General features: G+C 39.7%; 1 protein-coding gene across 1 annotated transcript in view; it reads right to left on the minus strand.

Annotated features, from left to right (window-relative positions):
* The window catches only part of tinc (transmembrane protein tincar), a 269,869-nt gene that overhangs the window by 5,067 nt on the left and 243,311 nt on the right, over positions 1-21,491 (minus strand). The window contains 10 exon segments of the mRNA XM_072303701.1: positions 565-957; positions 1,899-2,084; positions 2,866-3,016; positions 4,425-4,581; positions 5,439-5,670; positions 8,011-8,275; positions 12,690-12,874; positions 14,421-14,600; positions 14,603-14,610; positions 16,560-16,739. Of these exon segments, the coding sequence (XP_072159802.1) occupies positions 565-957; positions 1,899-2,084; positions 2,866-3,016; positions 4,425-4,581; positions 5,439-5,670; positions 8,011-8,275; positions 12,690-12,874; positions 14,421-14,600; positions 14,603-14,610; positions 16,560-16,739 (1,937 nt within the window).

Below are 21,491 nucleotides of genomic sequence, written 5' to 3' on the forward strand. Positions count from 1 at the left end.
AACTTGAAAACTAAGCCATTTAGTTGAGTGCATCTTAGTCAATGAATGCTCAGGGTATCCAAGAGTATGGAGCGACTTTCAAAACTGCATGGTGCTTTAGTGTTTAGGTATTTCACACTTTAGTTCACATTTATTATGATTTTGTTAAAAGTAAAAATAAAAGGCTAATTGCGAAGAATGGAATAAAGTGAAGGTGTATTTTTAAGGAAAGAGAAGTATGACTGGCAGATACATATATTTATAAAGGGTGAAACTGACTCATTTCTAAAAACACTTATGCCTTCTTCTTAAGGGTGAAACTAGGATAAATGTATCTTGATTTGCAACCCTGCAGATTCATGATATTTTACCCATCTAAAGGACAACCAACGAACCATCGTCATCGCCTAGAATTTTGTGTGCATCTCTAGATCATTCTTAAAAAATCCCATGAAAAGTATTCAATCAATAATATTTTCTCGGAGGGATTGAACATGAGCAATAATTTTGAAACACTGCTGGCAAGTCATGTTTTCCCCTTCGTTTGCCCTGATTCTAACAAATGTTGTTAAAACATGAATGTACCTCATTGATGACAGGGGCGCCCTTGTTGGTGGCTGCGTAGATCTGTTGCGGCCGGTAGACTCCAGAGCTGTAGAGGGGCTCGTTGAGAGAGTGCCGGCTGTTGACCATGTTCATCATGTTGTTGTTCATGGCCTGGAGCTTGTTCTGCAAAGAGTTAGCCTTCCATCGGTGCACCGCCTCGCTTGAGCTGCCGATGCCGTTCTTGTCCCCCTGGCTCCCGATACCACTGCTGTGGCTGGAGTTGGAGTGGACACCGCTGGAGCTCTCGCTGTTGGAGCCATTGCAGTCGGGTGGCGAGCCTCCTGACCCTACTGTACTGATCGAGTCTGAGCGGGGCGTCAGCTCTTCTTGTGCCATACCTGAATCTGCTCGCTGCAAACACCGTGGTAATCCCTGTCAAATCAAAAGTATTTTTTTTTTCCTGGTCAAGATTTAACATTGCATTTCTGCTCTACATAATACCTACCTCTGAAAGCTCGCACAAAACGAAAAGATACACACAAGTGTAAACATTGCTGTATCCTCTTTGAAATCACCTCCAAAACTTCCTACAGATAATCTAGGAAGTTTTGTCTTTTCCTGACATTTTTTGGCGATAATGTATAAATCCCACGAATCTACATTTTTTTCCTAAACAAAAATAATTTAATGATCAGGACTTTTGTTTGTTTTTAAATCATTCATCATTTGAAATTAAGAAAAGCAAATAAGTCATTTTCTTTGAAAACGATTCGTAAAATTCTTCCGCAATAAATAGTCTACCAAGCAGTTACTACCTTATTTAGTAACTTCCTGCAAACAAAAAAAAAGAATTTCCAACCAACAAGAAGCTTTTTCACAAAAGAGTAATTTCGTTTGGTTTCCTAAAAGAGCAAAATCAGAAAGCAGAAGAACACGATACCAAAAAGGGCGAAAACAGGAAGGAATCAAACACTAGAAGGAGAAAAAGAGAGTTGGACAACAGTATGAGAGATAGTGTGAGAGGGATTTTACTGGCTTTGAGGCCTGGTGAGATTTGTTTAATACAAAATGATAGAATCGCAGCCTATGCTGAGATTTGGACTACATTTCGCAAAAAGGAACCACTATTTTTGACTCACTTTAGAAACAACATATATGCTGTTTATTTCCCTGCGCAAATAAGTAGGTGCTTTTATGGATAAGCTAGAGATAGTGGTTTTTTATTGTAAAATGAAGTCCATAAATTTAAGCTTGCCAATTCCTGGAAAAGGAGTGAGTTGTGACCATGAAGGAAAGTAAGGTATGATTGGTGCATAGTGTGAGACTCATGAAGATTAGTGCAGAAAGCGAGAGCATGCATGTAAGATGTTTACCTGTGAATCATTACTCGTGTTTTGTTGTGAGTTTGGTTCTGGTGATATGGGGGGAGGGGGAGGTAGGTAATCGTCTTGCGGTTCTGGAGTGAGGAGGGGGCTTGGATCCTCGTAGTCCTTTGGGTGCGGCTGGGGATGCTTATTAGATGCGTACGTTACACTTTCGTCCCTCACTCTGTCCAGTAGCTGCAACCAAACACCAATGTCTCTCACACCAAGTTCAACAACCACTTTCCTCACATGACATTAATTCATTAATGATTTTTATTTCAATGTCAAATTCTTTAAGTTCACATGTCGAAGAGGGAGCATGTTTATGAATTATGTCATGCAGAAGAGGAAGGGTTGGTTTCGTCAGCGCGACTGAGGGAGAGAACACTCATTGCACTGCATGATGTAGTACTGTAAAGCGCTAATTTTTTGGAAATATTTCAATCGATTTTGCTAAAAAATTTGTGGAAGAGCTAATTTATATTTCCTAATTGCAAATTTTCTTACAAGTATTAACAGCAAGACATCAGTTATGAATAAGTCCCAGAGGGGAGGGAGAGGGGTGGCATTAGGAGCTCAGAATGATAATGAGAGGAATGTAGGATTCAGGGATTTTAGAAAGTTAATTAATGTTCTCTGATCACTAAAAATGAAAAAAATTAAAAGAGCTTTAAATTTTATTTTAGGACATTAGCACCTCTGCAAAATTCGGGAAACTGAAAATGAATGGTGAGAGCGAATTTGGTAAAATATGTACATATATGTAAGAGCATGTAAAATGATTGAATTTTGGCCCAAAGCATTTCATCCAAGCCTCCGAATAAATTGCAGTTTGGCGTTCTTTGGAGAGAAGATTGACCGGGAGGGGAATATGAAAAATGAAATGTACTGCCAAAGTAAAAAAAATTAAAAAGAAATCAAGTTAAGTGAACCAAGTTAGCATGAAAGTCCAAAATAATGGTGGTTAAAAAGGCACCTTATTGTCCTCAGAACCTGTGTCTTCACTCTGCTCTGTCGGAGCAGGAACTCCATTGAATGGCGGAAGTTCTCTTAAACGAGCGTAGTCTCCATCATCATCAAAGTTACCTGACTGGCGGTTTTTCTTCTTGCCCACCTCTCCATCAGATCTGCCGAAAATGAAAATAATGATAAATTATTTCAAAAGACAGCAATTTTATCTTATTCATGGCCGGATTTACCTACTTGCCGCCCATGGGCCGCCTGTATTTTGCCGCCCTCTTCTCATTCATTTTGAAACATCAATAAAAACCATCAAGTGAACGTGCCGGAGGGAGAAGGGTGCATCAGACGTGTTCACTCGTGTTGGATACATTTTTTGCGTAAGCCCTGTCAACACTACTAGCAAAAGTTCACGGAACTTAGCGCGGAAGCTCAGTTCCGTAAACCTATCTCTGTGGGGACAAGGCCTTTCATTTGTAAGAAATGAACTAAAAAATTAAGAAAGACAAACATAAATGTGGTTTAATAATTTTAACTTCCGTCGCCGTGCCGCGCTGACCACACTGTGTTTGGCGCAATGCGTGAAGTATTCATGTAGTCTTGTAGGCGCTGTGCGTTTCACGCCGCGCTGACCGCTGTTGACCGTACTGTGTTTGACGCAATGCGTGAAGTATTCATGCAGTCTCGTAGGCGCTAATATAAGTTACATGCCGACCGCCGCGTCGAGGGCTTCTCCTTTTCATCTCAAGTCCTCGTCATCATTTCTCTTTGCGCCACGCCACTCCAGGCCAAATTACGTGTTTGGTTTCTCTCTTAACTCAACTAATTAAAGGTGCGCAGTCTTTTGTATCACCGAAATACGACAAAATTAGAAATTAATGAACTCTCAGGAAATGAGAGATTTTGTCACCTTTTCTTGTTTGTAATTTTTTTCTGAATCCGATTTTTTTTTACCTGCATTTAAAAAAATTGCAAAATTTGCTGCCCCTTAACTTTGCCGCCATGGGCTGCGGCCCATGAGGCCACCCCCTTAATCCGGCTCTGATCTTATTTTTTAAAATTTTTTATCTTTAGGAACACGGTCATGGAAATTTTGACCATTGAGCAGGGTCTTACCTTAAAAATATGTTTGCTACCAATAAGTAGCACAGATGTTGCATTAAATAGCAATTTCACGGTAAAACTATTGCTATCGTATCGTATGTTACCAATTCACTTGTTGAAGGGGCTTCTCTTTCTTAAATTCAATGCGGCAAAATTGAAACTGGCTGCAACTTTTTTCGCATCATAATTGTCTACGTTTCTCACATATAAAACGCATTCTATTTATCTTCATAACGAGCGGAATTTTAACCAAATGATGTAAAAATATTGAGATTTCATTGTGAAATAATTGCAATTTTACTGTATCAAATTGCAGTATTACTTCAGTATTTTCATTACATTGTGTAGCTTTGGTTTGGGTCGAAGACAGCTTATGAATAGGAGGCACAAAAAATTTGGAAAAATTTTCATTATCATAGCCAGAAAATCAGTTTCATTATCAATACAACTGATGATCTTATTTGCTCTTACTTTTGGTTGAAGTCAACAGCAACTCTGCAGGATTTATTTGTTAGCCAACCCATTCGATCCGACGATTCAGAATCTGGAGATCCTTTTGGCGTTCTGGATTTCGGCCTTAACCAGTAGATTTGCTCCTCGCCATCATCTGTTAAAGTAGTTGGTTTGCCTGAAATTGAACAGGAAACCATTAGTTTATCGAAAATTGAAAAAAAAAAAACTTCCCACAAAATTCTCCAAAATGGCAAAGAATAAGCTTTTTCTGCTTCCCTTCTTTTCCTCTCCCCCGGTGAAATTCAGGAAGTTGTCTCACGATAAGATAGTTAAAAAGTAGCGCAAATGATCCTCGGAAATTAGGAAATATTCAATATTAAAACGGCTCGTCGCTGTGAACGCAAGGACAACCGAAACGCCTTCAAGTTTTCGAATATGCAACAAGGACATCCGTTGAGCAAGTTTAGTTGCATTCTGAAACATCAACGTCGCGCGTCGTGTCGAATTCCATCGTGTGATATACCACGGCGGCTTTCTAGACCAAGAAAGCTTCATGCGGGAAATTTAACTTAACGTATAATTTAAATATTGAGACTGCTACAATGAAAAATATATGCCGCAGTTCTGACCATCCTTAATGATTCATGCCGGCCATAATCTCTTATAATTGGATCGCCTTTAGTAGGTAATAAAAAGGAACCAGTGCGATTACAGTGTTTTCGAAACTGTGAAATTTCTTCTTCTCTTTTAGAAATACTCAATATATGTACTGTAGGTATATTAAAGGTTACATAATCATTTATTTTTAACGCACGTTGGCGAAAAAAAAACTCCAACATACTCACGACCCGTGCGTCCACCGCAATCAGATTGTGTAAAACCTTTAATTTAGACCATAATTTACTTCCTTGGTCTATAAGAACCACCCATTTCAACCAATAGGATCGCTTCTGTGTCTACTTTGCCTATAGCTTTGTCTATCAATTTTAATAATCAGCCCGCTGCATGGAAAAAGAGGGTGATGTAACTTACCTGGACTCTTGTCGTTGGATTCCGAGTTGGCACTCTTGACTAGACTCATGATTGCTTTTTTGGGGGAGGTGTCCGTGACGGTGTAGGTGGTGCCACCGCCGACGACCAGGAGCGGGGCGTCCATGCCCTCCGCGGTCGAGGCTATCAGATCCACGTCCGTCACCAGCTTGATCGACTTGGCCGACCGAACCGCCGCCCGCCCTATCGTCACTCGCACTTTGAATACCCATTCCTGAAAAATGCAGGGAAGAGGGTACATTTTCAAGCAAGTTTACGCTTTTCCTTCATTCAATGGAGATGTTGCATGTGTGAGGAATTTGCGATTTGACTGTTGAGTCTTGTGTAAAGTTCGCGAGAAACACGATGGTGCCGCTGGTTTTCTCTGAAATCAACTCCAAGCTCAAAAAAGTCTCAAGTTGAGGCCAAAATGGAGGGGATATCCCACGCTATCCTGAGAGTCCACCTCTACATCAAAACGAACTCTCCGTGCAAAGATAGGGAGCAAATACATTAGCAGTGGTGCCGTGTTTTCATTTTTGGAGTACCCAAATAAAGTGGCAGCCCTGTCAATGTATTTGCTCCCTATCTTTGCATGGAGAGTTTGTCTTGATGTAGAGGTGGACTGGACTCACAGGATAGCGTGGATATCCCCTCCATTTTGGCTCAACTTGAGAGGTTTTTTTGAGCTTGGAGTTGATTTCAGAGAAACCAGTGGCACGTCGTGTTTCTCGAGAACTTTACATAGAATCAACAGTCAAATCGCAAATTCCTCACACTTGCAACATCTCCATTGGACGTATTAATGCTAAAAGGAACTATGTACATAGGGTTTGCGTGATACATAGTTCCTTTTAGCATGAATACGTCCAATTCAAGCATTACGTAACCCTTTACCCGATTTTTGACCCCCCTTCTTCCTTGTAACGCACCCGTAACGCAGCCCTACAGCCTACACCCACCTGTTGAATTACGTAACGCTGGCCTTATCCTCCAGGGTCATACCAATTTTCAAAAAATCAAGAAAACGCTGAGAAAAGAACTTGAAAAAAAATTCGGTTTTTTTGGAGATATTTCGCAGAAATAGTTGATGCGACGGGAAGAAGCAACAAAAGTGTGAAAAGATTCATTCGGGAAGGGCGGGATTTTCATATATTTTGCTCGTTTATTTCAAAGTTTTTTTCCCGAGCATGGCTCAGATTTTTTACGTAACGCTGAGCTTGTCTCCTGTTCTGCCGAAATTCTCGATGTTACCGATCACCGAAGATTACCCGTAATTTCACCGTCTTCTGGTAATTTAATAGTCACTCTGTGAATAATGGGAGAAAATCCAATTTAATTTTTCTCCGTGATTTATTTATTCATGATTTTTCAGAAAAAAGGGACTTCGATCCGCGGAGAAAGAAATTCCAGCGGAAAAATTTTTCGAGTCGTGCCGAAAAAGTGGAAGCTGAAATTTTGATGAAAAACTCTCTCTGGTATAGTTTAAACAAAAACAAAATCTTCATTTTACAAACGGATACAGAACGCAGTGGTGAACGACACCAGTCAATTTACATACGTTAGTGCGCCTTCAATTTCGTTTGATACTGTGCAATACTTCCGAGGCAGAATAGTTGCTCAGAGCGCCTTCAACGGTCTCCCTTCGACTTGATGGTAATGGATCAAGGTCCAGACGGATCGGCTCCGCATGAGTATCACCTACAATCCCCCATTTCCCCCATTCTGCCGTGCTAAGGAAGAACGCCGTATGAACATTCAGAGTTGCCAAATTTCCTTCGATAAAATGTCTATTTTTTAGGAAAGTCATGTATATTTTTCCTTTAAATTTTCAGAAGCTTTAGGTAAAATTGCGAACTAAATTATCCGAAACATTGGGAGGGAAAATATTCATAATTTACCAGAAAATTTGCGTTTTATCAAAGGAAATTTGGCAAAGCCTGAAGGTCCATGCGGTTTTTCCTTAGCACGGCAGTGTTCATGTTCCATTGAGTCGGTTGCCCTTATTTGGGCGTATTTCTGCCAAACAGAACTATGTGCATTATGACGTGAGCCCTGTTACACATATGGTTTGCACTTTGCAAAAGGAACCACTAGCATTGCAACGTTGCTAAGATTGTGCAACTTCTTTTGTCTTGGAGGAAAACCCGATTATCCTTAATAGTTTCTATTTTACTCGCTAAAAACTGTAAATTTAAGACAAAAATTACCATCTAAATTTCATAATTTTTCACAATTGCCGCAATTTCATTGCAAAGGATGAAGTTGCACAACCTTAGCATCATTGCAATGCTAGTGGTTCCTTTTTGCAAAATGCAATCCTTTTCCTTTAAATTTTCAGAATCTTTAGGTAAAATTGCAAACTAAATTATCCGAAACATTGGGAGGAAATTGTTCATAAATTTACCAGAAAATTCGCATTTATGAAAGGAAATTTGGCAAAGCCTAAAGGTTCATACAGCGTTTTTCCTTAGCACGGCTGTGTTCATGTTCATGAGTTGGTTGCCCTTATTTGAACGATAGGTGCGGGTTTTTTTTGAAAAACCAGTGTGAGGTACGTCGCTTGGATTTTTACCTGTTTGATGGTGAGGATGAGCCAGAGGAGGACCCAGAGGAAGACGTGGAGGATGGCGCCGAGGACGCTGACGAGGACGGCGATGTCGAGGCTCCCGCGGTAGACGAGCGAGAAGTCGTAGACGAGCGGGGCCTCGCAGACGACGACCGCCAGGAGGACGCTCAGCGCGGCGCAGTGCGTGAAGTAGCCCCACCCGCGGCTCGAGTCGCTCTCCCGGATGCTGATCACCTGCCGCGCCTTCTCCCGGTTTAGGAACGCGTTGAACCTGCACCCAAAAACATAAACCTTCAAGTCGATGGGCGATTGAGCAGACACTGAAAAAAAAATTCTCGGCATTTTTACCAAGGTCCATTGGTACCTTTACCATCTCACTTTTTTTACCAATTATTGGTAATTTTACCAAGACAGACTAGTAAGCTTACCTAAAAACCGGTATTTTCACTGTTTTTTTCAGGTAAGAATACCACTTTTATTGGTAATCGATTCCCGGTAACTTTGCCATTTTATCTCGGTAATTCTACCACAGTCGATAAAAAATATTGGCGTTTTTACCAAGGTCCAGTAAAATTACCGAGAAAGTTCAATAATTTTACTGAGATTTCTCGGTAAAATTACCAATTTCATAAATGGTAATTTTACCAAGAAATAACTGGGATCAAATAGATCCCTGAATTCTTGGTAATTTTACTCTTTTCTTAGTAAATACGTACACCGAGATTTTTTTTTCAGAATAGGGGAGAATATAGTAACTACAGGCTATTCATTAAAAATAAAGATAATTATTAATTTAAACAAAATATCTTTAACTATAAAGATAAAAAAAGAAGTAATCAAAAGATAAGAAAAGTTCTTCTTCTCATTCCATCTGTAATTTTAGGGAACAAATTATCATGATTTATAGAATTAAACAAAGATGTAGTTTACTTGTCTATCACTGAGAAATTGATTCCAACAGTTATAATTTTGGTTATAACACTTATAATAGAAACTGATAGCCGTTGCCCGAGGCGCACTTTGGTCCAAAACTCAAGAATAGGAAGAAATAAGTGCGATACAGACTGAAAGATCACGAAAGTTTCGTAACTGTTGATTTTGGAGTCGCTAATTTCGAATTTAATGTCAAATTGCCTACATTTTAATGCCCTGACCTAGAAATTGTGGGCAAGTTTATGGCACGCTGCGGCGCGGCGCGTGCTGCCAGCTCGAAACGCGCACTGACGCCTACAAACCTAAGGGGATACTTCAAGCATTGCGCTATACGTGAAGTAGCCCCTACAAACCTAAGGGGATACTTCAAGCATTGCGTAATACGTGAAGTAGCCCCTACAAACCTAAGGGGATACTTCAAGCATTGCGCAATGCGTGAAGTAGCCACTTAGGTTTGTAGGCGTCAGTGCGCGTTTCGAGCTGTCAGCACGCCGCGGCTCTCCAGGCGGGCGGGCGGTGAACGATTTCTTGCCGGGAGAGCTCCCTGGCGGAGTAATTCGTGTATCGTGTAATTTTTTTTTTTAATTTATGACTTTTAAAACTACACACTGGTCGTGTGAAGTAATTACTCTCGCCAGTCATAGAACCGGCGCGGCGTGCCGCGAGCTTGGAGACAAAATCGCTGCTAGTTCGCCGCTGGAAAGCTATCTCAACGCTGGAAATAATGTTTCATTTCCCTTCAAATTCCTCCGCAATCCTCCCTCATCCGGTGCGATCCCAGAAATGTTTAAAATGCGCCATAAACGCCCCAAACGTTCCATTCAGCTGTCGGAAAACTCTCCGTTCATGACCAGATATCTGAAGTGTCACGGAAAAACACCGTACGAACATCCGAACGCTGCCAGATTTCCCCAGATAAAATACTATTCTCGAGGAATGTTACGAGTACTTTCCCTTGATTTTTCCAGACATTTTAGATTAAATTGCAACTAAAATTTAGTACACAACTAGAAGAAAAGTATCCACAGGGTGTCTACTAAAACCGGCTGGCCAAAAATCAGTACTTCTGAGGTACTTTTTCAGTGCATTCCCAGAAATTTCAGTACCTCCGCAACAGAAAAACTCAGCTATTTTTTCAGCACCTCCTTTCGACGAATTTCGAAAAATTTCAAAAATTTGAATACCTCGCTCAAATTGAGACAAAAATGACCAAAAAATGAAAAAAATTCCGGACCTCTTGCAGAATTTCTGCACTTTTTCAATACTTCCGGACCCCCCTTAAAAAATCAGTGCTAATTCCGGACTTGCACCAGAAAAAAAACACATTGGATCTAGAGTCCAGACTCTTAAAAACATCGACAAGAAAAAGTACTCTTGATTCAATCAGAATCTAGCTTAAATCAAGAACCAAGCCTCTTAATTTAAGCGGATTTCGTTTTGATTCAAGCAAAAATCCGATTGAATCAAAAGTATTTTTTCTTGTCAATGTTTTCAAGAGTATGGACTCTAGATTCAATTTGTTTTTTTTCCCAGTGTGTAGACACCCTGATCCAAAAGTTTTCTAGAAATTTCATGGTTAATTGAGTGAATTTGGCAACCTGCAAAGGCTCATACGGCGTTCTTCCTGAGCACGGCAGATTTCCAAAGCCGCGAGACGCATTTCATCGCTTGATAGCACTATTATTAGAGGTTGGTCGGGTGGTATCAGCGGAGATTGAAGGCGGATCGGCGTTGGCGTGCAGATAAGTGCGCCGTTGGCTGAGGTGCTTTTTGTTGGCCCTGGGGATGAAGCTTTGGTTTGTTGATTTTTCAGGCGAGGATGACTAGGCGGAAATCCCTCCGCCCGACGCCGGGAGGAGGAGGAGTGACAGGTGGGTACCTCAAGTCTGGGGATTAGCCAGCCAAGGGATTGATGCCAACGCAGGGATGCCTCGTGGGGCGATTTTAAATTTCCTATAAATCCAAGTTTAATCTTTACCGCTGGGAAATTGTATTCCTGCTCAAAAATCTTTTTCAATCATGGATACTGGCATTTGAGACCGATTGGAATCATTTGAGATCCAATGCCCATTTTTGGACTGCTCGCGAGACTTCATGTTAACGAATGTACATTGTCATGCATGTGTTCGGTGACTGGAAGAGTTGAATCAGTGAGAACGAATCCACACCAACTCGGAAAAATGGGAATAATCAAGACACACACAATACTGCGCAGTAGGTGAAGAAATTAGTTTATGAAAAAAAAATTTGCTGCCGAAAGACAAGTATTCATGAACACTTGAAATGTCCAAGTTGGAACAGATGCGCTAACTGCAATGACCATTATATAAATTAGCTGTCTCTATTTGAAATTGAGCATTTTCGAGAAACCGAGCTGGTGTGTTTTCGTTCTCACTGATTCAGTTATTAGAGGAACCCTAGAAGCTTACAGGATAAAAAAAAAAAAAAACCGCAAATTCACTTTTTGACGAAACGGAGGTAACATCACCACTTAGTAGCAGTTGTTACACTTCATCCACATACTTAAAAGTAGCACAGTGCAACGAAAATATTGAAATTAAATTGCAATTTGATTTCAGTAAAATTGTATTTTTTTTTACCATTAAATTGCAATCGTTTTACAAGAATTAGTCAATTTATGCCGATTTGAAACACTCAGAAAAATGAGCTCCATGTGTCAGAAAGATGTGTAATATGCATGCAATGAAACATTGCAACTTATTTCAATCATTTTGAAGCGATAAGTTTCAATAAATGGGGCCCCTTCAAATAGGAGCTAGGCAACATACACAACACTCAGTGGAATTGCAATATTTTTACAATGTACTTATTGCAATCTTAAGGCAATCTGTGCTACTTGGTTACACAAGGAGAAGTGGCCGAAAATGTCGATCATTTTGGGGGCCTGGAAGGAAAAAGACCCTCCTCCCTCCATAATTATGAATTCTTTAAAATTGTTACTACAATACACATTGGAGTAGAGTCCAGACTCTTAAAAACATCGGTACAGAAAAAGTACTCTTGATTCCATCAGAATCTAGCTTAAATCAAGAACCAAGCCTCTTAATTTAAGCGGATTTCGTTTTGATTCAAGCAAAAATCCGATTGAATCAAGAGTATTTTTTCTTGTCAATGTTTTCAAGAGTCTGACTCTAGATCCAATGTGTTTTTTTTTCCAGTGCACTCGTTGTTACTGTGCATATGACTGACCAATTTTTAACTAGAGTCCCTTTGTACCCAGAGTTAAGACAACTCGATTATCAGCTGACTGGCAGCCGGCCTTGGCTGGCCATGGAGGCCGAAACGAGTGCACCCAAACGAACGATATTGAGGGATAAGGACCAGGAATCCTGCGATGTCTGTCACACAAAAACAACAACATCAACAAATTGATCAATTAAAAAGAAAATGAGATTGGTTTGTGAATAATTTCTTAATCTATTTTCATTTTGGACCGATGGAAATAACAATTCACTCTTGACAATCTACAATTAGGTAATATTTTCATTATTCTTGTTCACACTCGAGGTACTGTCATCTTGGTGCACTCGTTTCGGCCTCCATGAGCGAGAACCAATCAGAATTGGATTTTTTTTTAGGCCACTTTCAGCCAACCAAAAGTGAGTTGTCTTAACTCTGGTATAAAGGGACTCTATTTTTAACGTGTGCCCGCAAAGTTCTCCGTTTTTCCGTACAATTAACCTTGACGTGGCAACTGTTGTTTTGCTGGAGGACGGGATGTTGGATCTTACCTGCCGTAGCCGTAGAGGTAGAGGACATGACTTGAAAACAGAAGGAGGATGGTCGACATGGCAAACAATGCGAGAGTAACGTGCGTGTTCAGAATGAAAGGGCTCTTGAGCCGCGCGCCCAGCCCCGCTCGCCCCGCGATGTGCCGCACCAGTGACACCATCTCCGAGGGACCCAAAACGTGGATCTGAAAGTTTCCCAAAAGAAATTCATCGTTAGGTCCATAATTCCGTGCTACCATTTATAAAAAGAAAGATATCGTAAGAGATGATGTGTTTCATTATTTTCATCGAAGGCCGAAGTGCGAAACCACATATCGACGGTGAACTACCAAACCACGTATCTCGGTTTGCGACGTCGCAGCCTTCCTGCCATACTTTAATTTTTAAATGGGAAAGTACTCAACGTCAATTCTTGAAAACTTCCGTGATTTTTCTTCTCAGAGCGAGGAAAATTCTGTAAAACTTCAAGGAATGATATTGAATTGTTCTCCTCCAGAAAAATAAAATGAGAGCGGAGATTTTTAGACACCGCAAACGAGATACGTGGTTTGGTAGTTTCACCATCGATATCTCCCTTTGCGACGTTGCAGCTTTCAGCAAAGCTGCAACGTCGCATAGCAATCATAGCATGCCAGCGCATGCGATGTTGCAGATTTGCTGTCGTGCTTTGATTTTTCTTTGGAAAACTAGTCAACGTACAATGTGATCATGGAAGAAAAGAAAAAAAAAAAAAAATGCGACAAAAATATATGCAAAAACGGTTTGCAAGGGGTGAGTCTATGGCACGTGTGAACTTAAAATCGCAAAAATCAAAATATTGGCTGATCCTAATTTCGAGATATCGCAATTTGAAGTTTTCATAGTAAATGCAAGTTTTTTTACTGATTTTGATGCGCTTTATATTTATTCGTCCATTGAATCGGTGTTGATCGGTTCACTTTTTTATTTTTCGCTCGATTCATGTCGATCGAACACATCCTCTCGTTACATGCAAACTACCCATCATACTTTTTTTTTAAACTGAACAATTCGCCTTCTGCTGCGTCTACAGCAATTGTTGTTACGAATATGTTGTGCGTACTGATTTTAGCGCATTACATACTTGACTCTTTGAAGGCGTTTTATGTGTGCGAGTAGCGCAATCTATCTGAGAACGAACGAAGTAGGGATTGAGCGGTTCATTCAATATCACTTCTGTTGTTCTTTAACAGGGTGCTCTACTTTCGCACATAAAACGCCTTCAGAGAGTCAAGTATGTAATGAACTGAGATCAGCACGCACAACATATTCATAACAACAATTGCTGCGGACGCAGCTGAAGGCGAATTGAAAACAAGCGTATAATACACGTTGAAATACATGTCAGCTCTTTAATGAATATTATTACCAATAGAGAGTTGTATTTCGTGGTCTTTTTATGGGGGATTCTCGAAAAACTTTTCAACTAAAACTAAAACATAAACTAAGTTTAAATGCAAAATAAAATATACTAGGTTAAATATCTTCTCTTCATCTATTGATTTAATATATTTAAGTGCTGTTTCATGTACGGCACTTAAATATTACTAACTATATTACTTATGTGTATATTATTCTACCTCAAAGGTATATTTTAATTGATGATTTTATAAAATAATAACTATAAAAGGTATATTTCCCGGTGCTCACGTGAAAATAGAGGTACGCTACGTCAGAGGAGCGACGAATTAGCTATACAGGAATTAGGCTTACCTTGTAGAGGATGGAAACACCGGTGTAGAGGAGAATGGATTGGAATCCGTTGACGAACAACTGAAACGAGAAGAGGACGCTGAACCACTTGTTGGTGTTCCAGAAAACGGCCGGGTATCTCACCGCGTAGACGAACAGAGCGATCCGTAGCTTAAAAACTCCGCCGAGAGCGTGCCCCAGATCCCCGTCTCTGTGCAAATCCAAGTCGCAGAATATAAAATCGACAGTAAATGCGTTTTGCGAAAATAGAATCAAGAATTCAGTTCCTTCGAACTACCTATAATCGCTATCAAATTTGAATTTTTACTTGCCGTCTTTTGAGTTGGGCAACTTTTACTCGAACCAGCCCAAAACTCAAAATTTTGGTGAAAGAAGGTGGTCGGTCCTTTCTTATGAAACCTGTCAATTATATCAAAGAAAAATATCAATTCTTAAGGTTAAAAACAGAAATCGCCCAAAGTTGACACTGGGCGACTAATGATATCTTCAGCCAAATTGTCTGTCAAAATTATCGATGAGCAGCTTGAAAAGTGATCGCAGTATCCATAGTGGTCTTTACGTTAAAAAAAAAAAAAAAAAAAAAAAAAAGCGACATAAAATATAGCCGAAACCAGTTTGCGAGGGGTGCATGTGGACTTAAAATCGCGAAAAATCAAAATCTTTGCTGATCCTAATTTCGACATATCCCAATTTGAAATTTTCACAGTAAAAAGTTCTCTACTGATTTTGATCAGCTTTTTTTACTCATCTGTCCTATGTTCACTGAATCGGTGTTGATCGGTTCACGTTTTCATTTTTCGTTCGATTCATGTCGATCGAATACATACCCTCTCGTTACACGCAGACTACCTATCATACTCTTTTTCTGTAACTGAACAATTCGCCTTCAGCTGCGTCTGTAGCAATTGTTGTTACGAATACGTAGTGCGTGCTGATTTCAGTTCATTACATACTTGACTCTCTGAAGGCGTTTTATGTGCGAAAGTAGAGCACCCTGTTGGAGACAACATAAGTGAGATTGGATGAATCGCTCAGTCCCTACTTCGTTTGTTCTCCGACAGGGTGCTCTACTTTCGCACATAAAACGCCTTCAGAGAGTCAAGTATGTAATGAACTGAAATCAGCACGCACAACGTATTCGTAACAACAATTGCTACAGACGCAGCTGAAGGCGAATTGTTCATTTACAAAAAAAGAGTATAGGTAGTCTGCGTGTAACGAGAGGGTATGTATTCGATCGACACGAATCGAACGAAAAATGGAAACGTGAACCGATCAAAACCGATTCAATGGATAAATAGGTAAGAAAAACGGATCAGTAGAAAACTTGCATTCACTGTGAAAATTTCAAATTGGGGAGGATCAACAAAGATTTTAATTTTTCGCGATGTTAAGTCCACACGTACCATAGACGCACCCCTTGCAAACCGGTTTTGGGTATATTTTTTCTCGCATTTTTTTTTTTTTTTGCTTCAAGACCGCGGTGTATCGTCATTGCCCTTAATACTAACAGAATCAGAAAATCTGATCGTCCATGGGAAAAATGGCTTTATTAAGTGCACCAAAAAACTCCAAATTTAGATATTTACACTACTATATGGAGGAATGTTTTGCAAAAAGTTTGGCTTAAAATAAACCAAAAACGTCGACCCAAACAGGAGGTATGAGGTTTGAAAGTTGCAGTTAAAACATAGTTTAAAAGTAAAAGCTGTCTAAAGTTAAAATTTGCCCTGTTCACGTCTTAAAATTTTTTGATGAAAATGCAACTCTTCTATTTCTGTTGGGTGATAAGTGATCTGCACTACTTGAAGCTTATTCCGCGGGTTTCTGTTTTGAAGTTTCCTTCGAAAAATAAAATCTTGTTGAAACCAATCACTTTTTGTTTACTAAAGTCACTTCTCGCTTGGGCGGTCACAAATAGGGGCGGAGCCCTATAAAAATAAAATAGAAATAAGGATGACTTTATCTGACACCGTTATATCCTAGCAGCAATTCATCACTCTCTTATAGCTCGTGAAAATATTTGGTGGTGCTGAGAGCAACCATTTGACACGAAACCAAAATGAATGATGCCTCATGGTGTCACTCATATCTGCCGATGGGCTTTAATTCGAGACCGAGAGATGACTTATGACTCACCATTTATTTGCTGATCGATCCCTAACGACACGGCGAGTCTCCGTGGCGCTGAAACCGTTGTCGGAACAGCCGTTGATAGAAACGATGAATTTACTATTGGCGACGCGGTCATAAAACTCAACATCACCATTCGGTCTCGATGAGACCACAGTATATCTAAGTCAGTCTTCCATATGTTTTCTGAAACAAAAAATGTTGAGCAATGTTTAGTGAAACGATCATTACAAACATATGTATAGTGGTACGATGTAACAAGAACCGAAAAAAATAAATGAGGCACTAAAACAGTTGAATGGGAATCCGGACGAGTGAGAATACTAGCGGGAAACTCGGTGCCCCTTCATCTCCATGATCATGCAATTTGACCTACTTGGAAGTTAAAATAGTTGTATCATATATTTTGATCACTGATCGCAGCGTTTGACGCGGAATAGATGAGGCAAGGCGAGAGGGCACACTATCTAGTATACTTTCCGAAGATGACGTGGGCGGACATTGTAACAATTTCAATCAATTCATATATATTCATATTCGTACAGTGTAATTACGTACCGCGTGAAGTATGCTGCAGTTAAAGTTTCCAAAAACTTTCAAACCAAGAATTCACGACTTTCTCTGACTTTACAGATTCGTACGTTTTGTAATTCTATATTGGATTATTTCAACCTCCTTGTTTTTGGATAGTTTTCCAATCTTGGAATTCCAAAACCGCAGTGCATCTTAATCGCAATCTTTCGCAATTTTCATGGATCTGCGTTTGAATTTTCATGGATCTGCGTTTGGATTTCAATGGGATTACGTCTTAGAATGAAGAACCACTAGTATTGCCGTATTGCCAAAATTGTATAACTTCTTTTCTGTTGTCAGAAAAATCTAAATATTAAATCATTCCTGATTAGACCTAAAAATTGTTTGATTAAATAAGATGATCACACTGTAAATTTAATATAATAATATGATTTTGTTTATACTTTGGGATAAAATTAGAAGTTGCGCTATCTTAGCAATATTGCAATACCACAGTAGTTTCTCATTGCAATAAGGAAGCATTTATACTAAAAGGAACTATAAGCAAATGGATTAAATCAAAAGAAATTTTGTAGCACTCAAATCCTATGCATATAGCTCCTTTTTTATTTAATTCATGTCTACATCGTTCTCTCTAGCTTAAACGCCAAAATGTGGCCCATTTGTCGAGTGACTCTAAAAAGTGCTAAGAACGAAATACAAAATGTTTGATCGTATGAGCCGAACTTTCGGCGTCACATGTCGATCGAACTATTTGGTTTGTTACATCAAACTATTCGGTTTGTCAAGTCAAACTCGGAAGATCGAACTTTTGGATTGAGCTGAACTGAAAACAGAAATTCGATCACACGATTTGAACGTCCGGACCTACAAACTGAAATGTCGCTTTGACTGATGAAATAGTTCGATCGATGTGAAACACCAAACTTTCAGCTCATACAATCGAACTTTTTCTTTCAGAGTAGAACCACCTTCAGCTATAAATTCGTCTAGTTTCATCATTGCTTTATTTCACACCATTGATACACCCCGAAGTTCGATCCCTTTGTTATCGCGTAAACATCCAAAGAATTTAATCAAGCGTCAGGGACAACCGAAAAAGAAAAGAAACGCGACCAAAGCACCTAAGAAAAAGCGCCCAATTGGCGAGAAGAAAAGTATAACCTCATTAGAGGCGGAAACAAAGAGATCTGAACTTTGCTTCTGGTCTCATTCCCGGACGTGACGTATAAGCTGCCACTTTTTTTGACAAAAAGACGTAACCGACTTTCACATAGGCCCTTGAAAACACCCAGTCATATGGACAACAGGGATCATCTTACGGTGCAGTTATGCCCTTAAATTAGGGGAGGGACAACTTGTGAGGGGTCGCAGCTGAGCCTGCATGCCCGAAGACAAAGACGGGACTCTCCCCCCATCGATGACTCATCCTTTCACAAATGGACGTATTTCTGCCAGACAGAACTATGTGCACTGAGACATGAGCCATGAGACCCATAAGAATATGTGAAGAACAGGGCTCACGTCATAATGCACATACTTCCGTTTGGCAGAAATGCGTCCAAATCAAAAGCATCGCCTCTTGAGCTTGAGCACTTTCGCCAGGGCACTCCTGCCGTTCTCACAAAAAAACATCGTATGAGCCTCCCGGCGTTGGCAAATTTCCCCCATCAAAATACAAAATTCCTCGACTTTTTATACATTTTTTTCCCCTCCAATTTTTCAGAGAATTTTACACACAATTAAATCTAGCATACCTGAAAATCTCAAGAAAAATCGTTCATAGCTTTTCTGGAAAATTACTATTTTATCGGATGAAATCTGGCAACACTGGAATGTTCATACGGTGTTCTTCCGTAGTATGGTGCTCTCGCCGGCGCATCTTGTGATTACGGTGGTCGGTGGAAAGTCGTTACGCCCTCGGCCTCATACTGAGTAGGCAACAAAATTTATACTCTCTTTGAAAACATTTTTTATCGCGTAACAACACTACTTCACGCCGCACGGCAATCATCTTTATGACAGATGGACGCCATGAAACGGTAGGAATCTGTCCACATTAAGGGCTTCGAAAAAAAGAAAGGAAAAAAACCTAAATGGGATTTTGAACACAGTTGCAATTGGATGACTTCAACTAGAATCTGCCTAACTATATCCGATGTTGCCTAATTTTCTAATGTGTTTTATTTTCGTAGAACCTAAAATTGGACCGCGTCAAGCAGAAAGGAACCAAGCCACATCAGGGATTGACAAATTTAATTGGGCAATCCATTTACATGAAAATGGTTGTGCGGGTTTTTGTGCAAATTTGGGTGAATTTTCTAATTAGCACGAAGCAAATTCCTTAAAATTTTCACAGGAATCCGCACAAACTTTCTCTAGTAAAAAATCAAATTACCCAGATAAATTTGACAATAGCTGATGTGCCTCGGTTCCTTTTTGCTAAACGCGGTTCAATAAAACAACGTTCTGACTCGAAATTCTGTGAGAATATTATTATTTTTTTTATTTTTGACAAAAAATTCAAAAGAAATTTGGAGGCATCGGGTCACTCATGTGCCTCGTGAAAAAAATAGCAAGAAAATCAGGCACGTGAAATACAATCAGGATGATTTTGGTTCAATGTGTCCAAATGTAAAGTCAGATAAAGTTATAAATCGGAAGTAAAATTCTGGCAATTTCTTGCTTGTTTTAAAAACCAAAAAATGATGAAATTGCATCTTTTGTTCTTAGGATGACACAGAATTTTCATTCACTCGGAAGGGAGGGGAGAAAGTAAAAATAAGAGTATGAAAACATAAAATTTACAAAATGATGCTACAACTTTATGGGTCATGCTTATCCTTAGTCGTAGCAAACAAATTGGAAACTTAATATCAGACTAGAACCTTATACAATCCTCTGTAAAAAGGCTGAAAGGTCCGCTTCAGAGAAAATTGGGAGGGTGCGAGCAGTCTAATCCTGATCTCGAATTCCCCCGGTTTTATCAAGAACTAATTTCAATTTTGTGAGCATTTTCCGCTCGTAGAAGCACCAAATTATTCATTTGAACTGAGTGTTCGCAACCTGTTTTCTACGTCTAGTTCTGTAAGATTTCAGTTTAATAAACGAGTGCTGAGAAATAAGTTCTGCTCTCATCTGGTGCACTCCTTTGCTGAGGCGCATAACGAGAACGAAACGTAAGGATTTCCGTTTCTGTAAGCGTTGTCTGGCACTTATTGCACTAACGATCAGCCAGGAATGTGAAACGGCAAGCAACTTTCTGACACACTTTGTTGAAAAGTGCACGGATGGAATTAAAATTTCCTGGCTCGCTGGGCCTAGGTCGAACAAGGCATTCCTTTGCATTTCGTATCCTGCTTTTGCGAGGTTGTCAACTAGACGGCATTAACCAAACTTTATAGCGATGGTGAAACTGCAGAAATGCGCAACTCTGTTTACGGCGTTGCGGATTTTCCTGTCATATTCATATTCTCCGTGAAAAACTACCCAACATCATTTTTCAAGCGACTTTTGTTCTAGGTGTGATGGGTATTATGTGAAAATTTCAAGCCGTACTGTTGATTGGACCTCCTTTTAAAAAATTAAGTATGAAAGGAGATTTTGAAACTCTGCATCTGACTTCAAAAGCTGTTTTTTTAAAAACTTATGCTTAAGCTAAACTTATGCTTTTTTAAAAAAATCATATATGTGGTGCAATTTGTAAGTTTTGACTCTGGTTTGGATTGACATTTTTGAGAGTTTTCTCGTTTCAAAATATTCCGAGAACAATTCCATATCGATGATCAAAGTCCACAACCGCCACGTATCTGCGTTTGTGACGTCGCAGAGTTCCTGTCATGCATTATTTTATCTTTGGAAAACTAGACAAGATAATTTCTTGAAAACTTCCTTGATTTTTTTCCTCTGTAAAAGCAAAACATTTGGCTTGTTTCTCTTTGAAAAAAGAAAATGAAAGCAGAAATTTTGAACCATTGCAATTGCGATACGTGGTTTCGCATTTTGGCCGTTGTTATGCTCTGGTTTCAATATCTCAATTTTTAGTTTTTGTAGACTATTGGGTCTTTTTTTCCATGCACGGTCACAAGTTCTCAAAGTATTTTTTTTTTCCTTTTCCCAAATTTTCTTTGAGATAATTTAAATAAACGTTGTTTTAACACAAAATAGGTGAGAGTTTGATAATCTCTACATATCCAGGCAAGTGGGGCGGAACTCGGCGTACTAAGTAGACTACACACGACGGGGAGGGTTGTAAGGGTGTAAGCACGGCGTGCGGCGTTGCAAGGACCCTCGTTTTCCACTTGCATCGTTCAACCCCTCGTCATCTCAACACCATCATCATAAAACCGCCTAACTTCCGTCTAATCCCGATGTAATTACGCGGTTCTGGGGCGGAGGGGCTGA

Source organism: Bemisia tabaci, chromosome 8 (assembly GCF_918797505.1).
Source record: "Bemisia tabaci chromosome 8, PGI_BMITA_v3".
Taxonomy (NCBI): domain Eukaryota; kingdom Metazoa; phylum Arthropoda; class Insecta; order Hemiptera; family Aleyrodidae; genus Bemisia; species Bemisia tabaci.